We start from the raw sequence: 11,857 nt of genomic DNA, 5'->3' as shown, positions 1-11,857 counted from the left end.
TATATATATATATATATATATATATATATATATATATATATATATATTTAAATAATGGATATAACCAAGATGTCATAAAGTGACTTCAGAGTAACAATTATCAAGGTGATATCTAGCCTTGAGAAAGATATTAACAACAATATAGAATCTCTAAGGGCAGAAATGAGATCTAATCAGGCCCAACTTAAAAATGCTATGAATAAAATGCAGTCCAAACTGGATAATCTCACTGCCAGGGTAAATGAGGCAGAAGAATGAATTAGTGAGAGAGAGGATAAAATGATAGAAAAGAAGGAAATTGAGGTGGCATGGGAAAAACAAATTAAAACCCAAGGAATCAAACTGAGAGATATTATTCACTCAATGAAACGTTCCAATATCAGAATTATTGCAGTCCCTGAGGGGGTGGAGAGAGAGAGAGAGGGGTCTAGAAGATATATTTGAGCAAATTGTAGCTGAGAACTTCCTTAATCTGAGGAAGGAAACAAGCATTTGTGCCCAAGAGGCAAGGAGAACCCCTCCCAAGATCAATAAGAACAGACTGATGCCATGACATATAATAGTAAAATTTGCAAATCTTAGATCCGAGGAAACAATCTTGAAAGCAGTGAGGGGGAGAGATTTCTACGTACAGAGGGAGGAACATCAGAATAACGTCAGACCTATCCACAGAGACCTGGCAAGCCAGAAAGGGCCAGCAAGACAAATTCAGGGTACTAAATGAAAAGAATATGCAGCCAAGAATACTTTACCCAGAAAGGCAGTCAAACAGAATGGATGGAAAGAAAAGGAGCTTCTAAGACCAGCAGAAAATGAAAGAATATGTGACCACCAAGCCAGCCCGGCAAGAAATATTAAGAGGGGATCTATACAAGAAGAAAGACCCCAAGAGTGATATAGATCAGAAATTTACAGAGACAATCTATAGAAACAAAGACTCCACAGGCAAAATGATGATAATAAATTCATATCTTTCAATAATCACTCTCAACGTGAATGGCCTAAATGCTCCCATGAAATAGCACAGGGTTACAGATTGGATAAAAAGACAGGACCCATCCATATGCTGTCTACAGGGGACTCATTTTGAACCTAAAGATACATCAAGACATAAAGTGAAGGGAGGGAGAACCATTTTTCATACCAACGGACCTCAAAAGAAAGCTAGGGTAGCAATTCTTATATCAGACAAATTAGATTTTAAACTAAAGACTGTAATTAGAGATACAGAAGGACACTATACCATGCTAAAAGGGTGTATCCAACAAAAGGATCTAGCAATTGTTAATATCTATGCCCCCAACATAGGAGCAGCCAACTACATATGCCAACTGTTAACAAAATAAAGAGACATATTGATAATAATACGCTAATAGTAGGAGACTTCAACAATCCACTATCAGCAATAGACAGATGATCTAAGCAGAAAATCAACAAAGAAACAAGAGCTTTGAATGACACACTGGACCAGACGGACCTCATAGATATATACAGAACAGTCCACCCTAAAACAACAGAATACTCATTCTTCTCAAGTGCACATGGAACTTTCTCCAGAATAGACCACATACTGGGTCGCAAATCAGGTCTCAACCGGTACCAAAAGACTGAGATTATTCCCTGCATATTCTCAGACCATAATGCTTTAAAACTGGAACTCAACCACAAGAAAAAATTTGGAAGAAATTCAAACACTTGGAAGCTAAAGACCACTCTGCTCAAGAATGTTTGGGTCAACCAGGAAATCAAAGAAGAACTTAAACAATTCATAGAAAACAATGAGAACAAAAACACATTGGTCCAAAACCTATGGGATACTGCAAAGGAGGTCCTAAGGGGGAAATACATAGTCATCCAAGACTCACTCAAAAAAACAGAAAAAAACCTGAATACACAAATTAACTTTATACCCTAAAGCCCTGGAGAAAGAACAAATAAACCCTAAGCCAGGCATCAGAAGAGAAATAATTAAGATTAGAGCAAAGATCAATGAATTAGAAACCAGAAATACAGTAGATCAGATAAACGAAACTAGAAGCTGGTTCTTTGAAAGAATTAATAAGATCAATAGACCACTGGCCAGACTTATCCAAAAGAAAAGATAAAGAACCCAAATTAAAAAATTATGCATGAAAGGGGAGAGATTACGACTAACACCAAGGAAATAGAAACAATTATTAGAAATTAGTATCAACAACTGTAGGCCAATAAAGTAAACAACCTAGAAGAAATGGATACCTTCTGGGAAACCTATAAACTACCAAGACTGAAACAGGAAGAAATTGACAACCTGAATAGACCAATAACCAGTAATGAGATTGAAGCAGTGATCAAAAACCTTCCAAAAAAACAAGAGTCCAGAGCCTGATGGATTCCCTTGGGAATTCTACCAACCGTTCAAAGAAGAAATCATACCTATTCTCCCAAAGCTCTTTCATAAAATAGAAAGAGAAGGAAAACTTCCAAACTCATTCTATGAGGTCAGCATTACCTTGATCCCAAAACCAGGCAAAGACCCCATCAAAAAGGAGAATTTCAGAACAATATCCCTGATGAATATGGATTCCAAAATTCAGAACAAGATCCATTAAAAGGATTATCCAGGGGTGCATGGGTGGCTCAGTCCATCAAGCATCTGCCTTCATCTTGGGTCATGGTCATAAGGTCCTGGGATCAAGCCCCATATCAGGCTCCTTGCCCCATGGGGAGCCTGCTTCTCCCTCTCCCTTTGCCTCTCCTCCTGCTTGTGCTCTCTGTCGCTGTCTCTGTCACTATCTGTCTCTATCAAATAAATAAATAAAATCTTTAAAAATAAATAAATAAATAATAAATAAAATAAAATAAAAGCATTATCCATAGCGACCATGTAGGATTTATCCCTGGGATGCAAGTGTGGTTCAACATTCACAAATCAATCAATGTGATAGAACACATAAATAAGAGAAAAGAATCACATGTTTCTCTCAATTGATGCAGAAAACGCATTTGACAAAATACAGCACCCTTTCCTGATTAAAACTCTTCCGAGTATAGGGATAGAGGGAACATTCCTCAATTTCATAAAACCCATCCATGAAAAGCCCACAGTGGATATCATTCTCAATGGGGAAAAGCTGATAGCATTTCCCTGAAGATCAGGAACACAAGGATGCCCACTGTCACCACTATTGTTCAGCATAGTACTGGAAGTCCTAGCAAGAGCAATCAGACAACAAAAAGAAATAAAAGGTATTCAGATTGGCAAAGAAGAACTCAAACTCTCACTCTTCACAGATGACATGATACTTCATGTGGAAAATCCAAAAGTCTCCACCCCCAAATTGCCAGAACTCATACAGCAATTCAGTAATGTGGAAGGATACAAAATCAATGAACAGAAATCAGTTGCTTTCCTATACACTAACCATATAACTGTAGAAAGAGAAATTAGGAAATCTATTCCATTTACAATAGCACCAAAACCCTTAAGATACGTTGGAATAAACCTAACCAAAGAATTAAAGGATCTATACTCTTGGAACTACAGAACACTTATGAAGGAAATTGAAGAAGACACAAAAAGATGGAGAAACATTCCATGCTCTTGGATTGGAAGAATAAAACTTGTTAAAATATCTTTGCTGCCCAGAACAATCTATACTTTCAATGTAGGGAAAAGAAGGGGCACATACAGCCCAAGTTACATAGCAGCAAGTCCACAATAGGCAAACTGTGGAAGGAGCCAAGATGTCCTTCAACAGATGAATGGATAAAGAAGATTTGGTCCATATATACAATGGAATATTACTCAGCCATCAGAAAGGATGAATACCCAACATTCGCACTGACATGGATAGAACTGGAGGGGATTATGCTAAGTGAAATAAGTCGAGCAGAGAAAGACAATTATATGGTTTCACTTATCTGTGGAACATAAGGAATAGCATAGAAGGCATTAGGAGAAGGAAGGGAAAAATGAAGGAGGAGAGTCAGAGGGGGAGATGAACCATGAGAGACTATGGACTCTGGGAATCAAACTGAGGGTTTTAGTGGGGAGGGGGTGGGGGGATGGGTGAATCAGGTGATGGGTATTAAGGAGGGCACATATTGCATGGAACAAGGGGTGTTATATGCAAACAATAAATAATGGAACACACATCAAAAACTAATGATCTATTGTATTGTGCCTAACATAAATAAATAAATAAATAAATAAATAAATAAATAAATAAATAAATAAATAAATAAATAAACAAACAAACAAACAACAGAAAAGAAAAGAAAAGAAAAGAAGTTCTACTGGGAGGAAAATGCTATTAAACAACATGACATGCTACAGAGAAATTGCTAATGAAAGGAAGCATCAATCAATGTGGCAACATCATTGTCTTATTTTTATTGCCACAGCCACTCCAAATTTCATCAACCACCACCCTGAAGAGTCAACAGTTTTCAACTTTGAGACAAGTCCTTCTACCAGCAAAAAGATAATATTTGATGACAGTGCAGATTATAGTTAGCAATTTTTATCAATAAAGTATTTTTAATTAAGGTATATACATTATTTTTTATACATAATGCTATTTTACTCTTAGTAGACCTCAGTATAGTGTAAACAATTATTTTATTTGTTTTTTGTTTTTTGTTTTTCGTGGACCAATCTAAGTTATTTATTTAAGCCATCTCCTGCCATAAGCAAAGGGATGGAAGATCCGTATACTGGTCATCATTTGATACAAACAAGGAAGGTGAGCTTAAGGTCCCATAGACTTTTCTGGTCAGTGTGCAGATTCATGATCTAAACCAGTGCTGTAGTCCCCCTGGGTGGTGGTCCAGGTTCTCTTTTTTCATCTTCATAGCCGATTGGAAGTGGATTCACGTGAGAGTTATGGAATAGAGTATGATTACCATCTCCCCAGGGAAAGGGCTTGGACCTGATGTGGAGATGGTGGTAGGCGACGAACTCGGGTCTCTCATGCTCTCTGTGATGCGACCTCAGGAAGACATTCAGCATGCTCACATCCATGCCAGGGAGCACTGCGAAGTAGGTGAGAGCCTTCCACATGTGAGCTGAGCCATCCTCGCTGTGGGCACCACTTGATATGGACAGCCCCAGCCATGCCCCGGACCAACCTAGCAGCCCAGACAGATGGGACACAGCTACCACGCCACTGCCATTTTAGATAGTGTAAACAACTTTTACATGCTCTGGGAAACCGAAAAATTAATTTTGCTAGTTATTGCAATATCCACTTTATTGCAATGGTTTAGAACCAAACTTCCAATATTTGTAAGGTATGCTTTTGACACACGCATATACAATCTTCTATTGGCTGTGTTTCTCCAGAGAACCCTGACTGATACAGATCTTGATACCAGGATGAAGTCCTTAAACATTTAAGTCACATATTTGTGCTTTCAGGGCCTGCTTGGACCTGATCATATATATATCACCTCCACTTGGTGATGGATTGTTGGTGCACACATTGAAGTTTATGTCTTGATGGGTCAGATAAAACCCAGTTCATGATGGACAGCTCAGATAACATGGTAAGAAGGTAGCCCATGGTTAAGCATTCAGTCTACTAAGGTCCACTAGCCAGCCAAGAGCATTTCTCAAAAGCATATTAATTATTCATGGATGATGTCAAGGCTTTGATCCAAAAACCTATTGTCCTGCACTCCAATTCAACTATGGCACCTGCCAAATACCCAAACATTGTCCCTATCTGCCACTGACACTTTTAGCAACAATGCATCTACTGAATTATATGGCTGAGTGACAGAGCAGCTTGCATCTTATTGTGGGACCCACTCAAAAGTAGCAGGCTTTTTAGTGAGTCATAGCCAAACACTTCTGCCATAAGAAGTGGCTGTGCAAATCTCTTAAATATAGACCACATCTTGGCTTCTGAAATTCAAGCAAATTTATCACAATATCCTTCTAAAATAGAGAAGACTTGTTATCTTTTCCACATCTATTCCCAGAGAGAGGATAATCTATCAGGGAATGTGAAATGAGACCCCAGCCCCAGAATTGTTTTTAAATTAACATTTATTATATCTTCTTCTTACTTTTATCTTTATTTTTTTATTTATTTTTAATTTAATTTAATTTTATTATGTTATGTTAGTCACCATGCATCATTAGTTTTTGTTGTAGTGATCCATGATTCACCGATTTTGTATAACACCCAGTGCTCCATGAAATATGTGCCCTCCTTAATATCCATCACTGGGCTAACGATACCCCCACACTCCTCCCCTCTAAAACCCTCAGTTTGTTTCTCAGAGTCCATAGTCTTTCATGGTTAGTCACACCCTCCGATTCTACCCCCTTCATTTTTCCCTTCCTTCTCCTAATGCCTTCTATGCTATTCCTTATGTTCCACAAATAAGTGAAACCATATGATAATTGACTTTCGCTGCTTGACTTATTCCACTTAGCATAATCTTCTCCAGTCCCATCCATGTTGATGTAAAAGTGGGGTATTCATCCTTTCTGATGGCTGAGTAATATTCCATTGTCTATATGGACCACATCTTCTTTATGCATTCATCTGTTGAAGGGTATCTTGGCTCTTTCCACAGTTTGGGTATTACGGACATTGCTGCTATGAACACTGGGGTACATATGACCCTTCTTTTCACTATATCTGTGTCTTTGGGGTAAATACCCAGGAGTGCAATTGCTGGGTCATAGGGTAGCTCTATTTTTAATTTTTTTGAGGAAATTCCACACTATTTTCCAAAGTGGCTACACCAAATTTCATTCCCACCAACAGTATTAGAGGGATCCCCTTTCTCAACAATCTGTCCAACATTTGTTGATTTTGCTTTGTCAATTTTTGCCATTCTAACTGGTATGAGGTGGTATCTCAATGTTTTCATTTGAATTTCCCTGATGGCTAATAATAATGAACATTTTTTCATATATCTGTTAGCCATTTGTATGTCTTCTTTGGAGAAGTGTCTGTTCATGTCTTCTGCCCATTTTTGACTTGATTATTTGGTTTTTGGGTGTTGAGTTTGAGAAGTTCTTTATAGATCTTGGAAATCAGCACTTTGTCTGTAGTGTCATTTGCAAATATCTTCTCCCATTCTGTGGGTTGCCTCTTTGTTTTATTGACTCTGCCATGCAGAAGCTTTTTATCTTGGTGAAGTCCCAAAAGTTCATTTTTGCTTTTGCTTCACTTGCCTTTGGAGATGTATCTTGGAAGAAGTTGCTGTGGCCAATGTCGAAGAGGTTACGGCTTATGTTCTCCTCTAGGATTTTGATGGATTCCTGTCTCACACTGAAGTCTTTCATCCATTTTGAGTTTATCTCTGTGTAGGGTGTTAGAGAATAATTGAGTTTCATTCTTCTGCATGTGGCTGTCCAATTTTTCCCAGCACCATTTATTAGAGAGACTGTCTTTTTTTCCATTGCATATTTTTTCCTGCTTTGTTGAAGATTATTTAACCATAGAGTTGAGGGTCCATATCTGGGCTCTCTATTCTGTTCCATTGGTCTATTTGTCTGATTTTGTGCCAGTACCCTGCTGTCTTGGTGATCATTGCCTTGTAATATAAGTTGAAATTGGGCAACGTGATGACCTCAGATTTGTTTTTCTTTTTCAACATTTCTTGGTGACTCGGGGTCTTTTCTAATTCCATACAAATCTAAGGATTATTTGTTCCAGCACCTTGAAAAACGTCATTGGAATTTTGACTGGGATGGCATTGAAGGTATAGATTCCTCTGGGTAGCATAAGCATTTTAACAATGTTTATTCTTCCAATCCATGAGCATGGAACGTTTTTCCATCTTTTTTTGTCTCCTTCAATTTCTTTCATGAGTGTTTTGTAGTTCCTAGAGTATAGATCCTTTCCCTCTTTGGTTAGGTTTATTCCAAGGTATCTTATGGTTTTTGGTGCTATTGTAAATGCAATCGTTTCTTTAATTTCTCTTTCTACAATTGCATTGTTAGTGTATAAGAAAGCAACTGATTTCTGTGCATTGATTTTGTATCCTGCAACATTACTGAATTGCTGTATGAGTTCTAGTAATTTGGGGGTGGAGTCTTTTGCGTTTTCCACATAAAGTATCATCTCATCTGTGAAGATAGAGAGTTTGAATTCTTCTTTGCCAGTTTGAATACCTTTTATTTATTTATTTTTTTGTTGTCTGATTGCTGTTGCTAAGACTTCTAGTACTATGTTGAACAGTAGTGGCGAGAGTGGGCATCCTTGTCGTGTTCCTGATCTTAGTGGAAAGGCTCTCATCTTTTCCCCATTGAAGATGATATTCTCTGTGGGTTTATCATAGATGGATTTTACGAACTTGAGGAACGTTCCTTCTATCCCTATACTCTGAAGTGTTTTAATCAGGAAAGGATGCTGTATTTTGTCAAATGCTTTTTCTGCATCACTTGAGAGGACCATATGTTTCTTCTCCCTCCTCTTATTATGTATTCTATCACATTGATTGACTTGCAAATGTTCAACCACCCTTACATCCCAAGGGTAAATCCCACTTGGTCGTGGTGCATGATCCTTTTAATGTATTGTTGGAATCTGTTAGCTAGGATCTTGTTGAGAATTTTGGAATCCATATTCCTCAGGGATATCAGTCTGAAATTCTCCTTTTTGATGGGGTCTTTGTGTGGTTTGGGGATTAAGGTAATGCTGGCCTCATAGAATAAGCCTGGAAGCTTTCCTTCTGTTTCTCTTTTTTGAAACAGCTTCAGGAGAATAGGTATCATTTCTTCTTTGAATGTTTGGTAGAATTCCCCAGGGAATCCATCAGACCCTGGACTCTTGTTTTTTGGGAGGTTTTTGATCACTGCTTCAATCTCATTACTGGTTATTGGCCTATTCAAGTTGTCCATTTCTTCCTGTTTCAGTCTTGGCAGTTTCCAGGTTTCCAGGAAGGCATCCATTTCTTCCAGGTTGCTTAACTTATTGGCATAGAGTTGTTGATCATAATTTCTAATAATTGTTTCTATTTCCTCAGTGTTAGTCATGATCTCTCCCCTTTCATTCATGATTTTATTAATTTGGGTCCTTTCTCTTTTCTTTTGGATAAGTCTGGCCAGTAGTTTATCGATCTTATTAATTCTTTCAAAGAACCAGCTTCTAGTTTCATTGATCTGATCTTCTCTGTTTCTGGTTTCTAATTCATTGATCTCTGCTCTAATCTTAAGTATTCCTCTTCTAATGCATGGCTTAGGCATAGTTTGTTGCTTTTTCTCTAGTTCTTTAAGGTCTAGAGTTAGTTTTGAGGATTTTTCTATTTATTTGAGTGAGGCTTGGATGGCTATGTATTTCTCCCTTAGGACTGCCTTTGAAGTATCCCATAGGTTTTGGACCAATGTGTTTTTGTCCTCATTGTTTTCTATGAATTGTTTAAGTTCTTTGATTTCTTGGTTGACCTAAGCATTCTTGAGCAGAGTGGTCTTTAGCTTCCAAGTGTTTGAATTTCTGCCAATTTTTTTCTTGTGATTCAGTTCCAGTTTTAAAGCATTATGGTCTGAGAATATGCAGGGAATAATCTCAATCTTTTGGTATCAGTTGAGACCTTATTTGTGACCCAGCACATGGTCTATTCTGGATAATGTTCCATGTGCACTTGAGAAGAATGAGTATTCTGTTGTTTTAGGGTGGAATGTTCTGTAAATATCTATGAGGTCCATCTGGGCCAGGGTGTTATTCAAAGCTCTCATTTCTTTGTTGATTTTCCACTTATATGGTCTGTCTATTGCTGAGAGTGGTGTATTCAGGTCTCCTCCAATTAATGTATTACTATCCATATCCATACTATCCTCTTTTTTTGGTTAACAGTTGGCTTATTTTGATGGCTGCTCCCATGTTGGGGGCATAGATATTTACAATTGTTACATCTCCTTGTTGGATAAACACTTTAAGAGTGATATAGTGCCCTTCTGTGTCTCTAACTACAGTCTTTAGCTTAAAATCTAATTTGTTTGATATAAGAATTGCTACCCCAGCTTTCTTTTGAGGTCCGTTGGCATGGAAAATGGAGTTCCATCCCTTTGCTTTCAGTCTGGGTGTATCTTCATGTTCAAAATGAGTCTCTTGTAGACAGTATATGGATGGGTCCTGTCTTTTTATCCAATCTGCAACTCTGTGCCATTTCATGGGATCATTTAGGCCATTCACATTGAGGGTGATTATTAGAAGATATGAATTTATTGTCATCATGTTTCCTGTGAAGTCCTTGTTTCTATAGATTGTCTCTGTAAATTTCTGTTCTATTTCACTCTTGCAGTCTTTCTCCTTTTATAGAACCTCTTTTAATATTTCTTATAGGGCCATCTTAGTGGTCACATATTCTTTCAGTTTCTGCTGGTCTTGGAAGTTCTGCATCTGTCCATCCATTGTAAATGACAGCCTTGCCAGATAAAGTATTCTTGGCTGCATGTTCTTCTCATTTAGTACCCTGAATATGTCCTGCCGTTCTGGCTTGCCAGGTCTCTGTGGATAGGTCCAACATTATTCTGATGTTCCTCCCTTTGTAGGTAAGGAATCTCTTCCCCCTCAACTGCCCTTAAGATGGTTTCCTTGGTTCTAAGATTTGCGAGTTTTACTATTACATGCCGGTGCATCAGCCTGTTTTCCTTGATCATGGCGGGGGAGGTCCTCTCTGCCTCTAAGAAATGAATGTTTGTTTCATTCTCCAGATTAGGGATGTTCTCACCTATGATTTGCTCAAATATATCTTCTAGTCCCCTCTCTCTCCCTCCATCCCCTCAGGGATCCTTATAATTCTGACATTGGAAAGTTTCATGGTGTCACTTATTTCTCTAATTCTGTTTTCATGGATTTTGAGTTTTTTTTTTCTCCCTGGCCTCCTCTTTATCCTTCTTTTCTATAAACTGGTCTTTTAGATCACTAATTCGTTCTCCTGCTTCACTTTCCCTATTTGTTAGATTATCTAGATTAGATTGGATCTCATTGATAACATTTTTATGTTCTGCCAGTTCAGCTTTCATTTCTAACCTTAGAGACTCTATGTTGCCATTAATTGATTTCTCCATTCTAGCTATTGTCTTCACAACTGCTACCCTGAATTCCATTTCTGACATTTTATATCTGTGTCCATTTGTAAATCTGTGGCAGAAGTCTCAGTCTCTGAGTCTTTCCTATTTTGGGGGTTCCTCCTCCTAGTCATTCTGTTGAGGGGTAGTTGAGGGAATGTACAGAGTACAAATTATTGACCACAACCCAAGCAAGATGCACCTGTTTTATAGGGAACTCTGTGTTGTTGGCCTCTTGTTCTCCCAGCCTGTCTTCTGGGGGAAGGGGCTTGCTGCGCTGTTACTCAGGCAACCCTGTTTGGGCATACTTGCCTTGTCCCCTGTGGGGGGAATGGGTTCAGTGAAAACCGGTTTTGGGAGGCTTTTGTTCTCTGGCGGCTTTCTCTGTTGGCTTTCTTCATCTCTTCTGAGAGTCAGAGCAGAAGAGATCTTTTTCCATCCTCTGCCTCAGAACAGAGAGATAGCAGTGTATTCTTCAGTGAGCTCTCCAGGCCACACTATCTCTGTTTCTGTCTGTGCTGCTAAAACTGCAGGGTCCTGGGTTTTGCACCCTTCAGCAGCACTCTCAGTCCTCACCTCCAGGTCAGGGCACGTCTTTGCCCTTTGTGCTTCTAAAACCTCCAGCCACCTCCAGTTTGCATGCACGGCCCCGCCCTTCAGGTTTCATTCTGGGGGGCTGCCCTAAAGTCCTTTACTCGCCCTACCATTCTGTGAGTCTGTGCCTTGTCCCTAGCGTAGGAGGCTATCACTCCCCAGTGGTGCAGGATCTCCATGGCTCAGCTCCCTCCCCCTTCCTTTTATCTTTAGATATGTGCCTGCAGAATCACGGCTCCCAGCTTC

At 38.8% G+C, this 11,857-nt stretch overlaps 1 protein-coding gene and 1 pseudogene across 1 annotated transcript; one reads left to right on the top strand and one right to left on the bottom strand.

The window, feature by feature from the left end:
• LOC123323379 overlaps positions 1 to 4,470 on the top strand; it is a 7,181-nt pseudogene extending 2,711 nt beyond the window's left edge.
• A 307-nt stretch (positions 4,471 to 4,777) lies between these two features.
• LOC110578665 (cytochrome c oxidase subunit 6A1, mitochondrial-like) lies at positions 4,778 to 11,418 on the bottom strand. The gene is made up of 2 exons (XM_044911601.1): positions 11,330 to 11,418; positions 4,778 to 5,150 (listed from the first exon to the last, which is right to left on the bottom strand). The coding sequence occupies exons 1-2, from the start codon at positions 11,416 to 11,418 to the stop codon at positions 4,778 to 4,780; spliced, it is 462 nt and encodes a 153-aa protein (XP_044767536.1).
• Positions 11,419 to 11,857: the final 439 nt, after the last annotated feature.

Source organism: Neomonachus schauinslandi, chromosome X, assembly GCF_002201575.2.
Source record: "Neomonachus schauinslandi chromosome X, ASM220157v2, whole genome shotgun sequence".
NCBI lineage: Eukaryota > Metazoa > Chordata > Mammalia > Carnivora > Phocidae > Neomonachus > Neomonachus schauinslandi.
The sequence above is the reverse complement of the archived record's forward strand: the minus strand, read 5'-3'. Positions and strand labels throughout refer to the sequence as shown.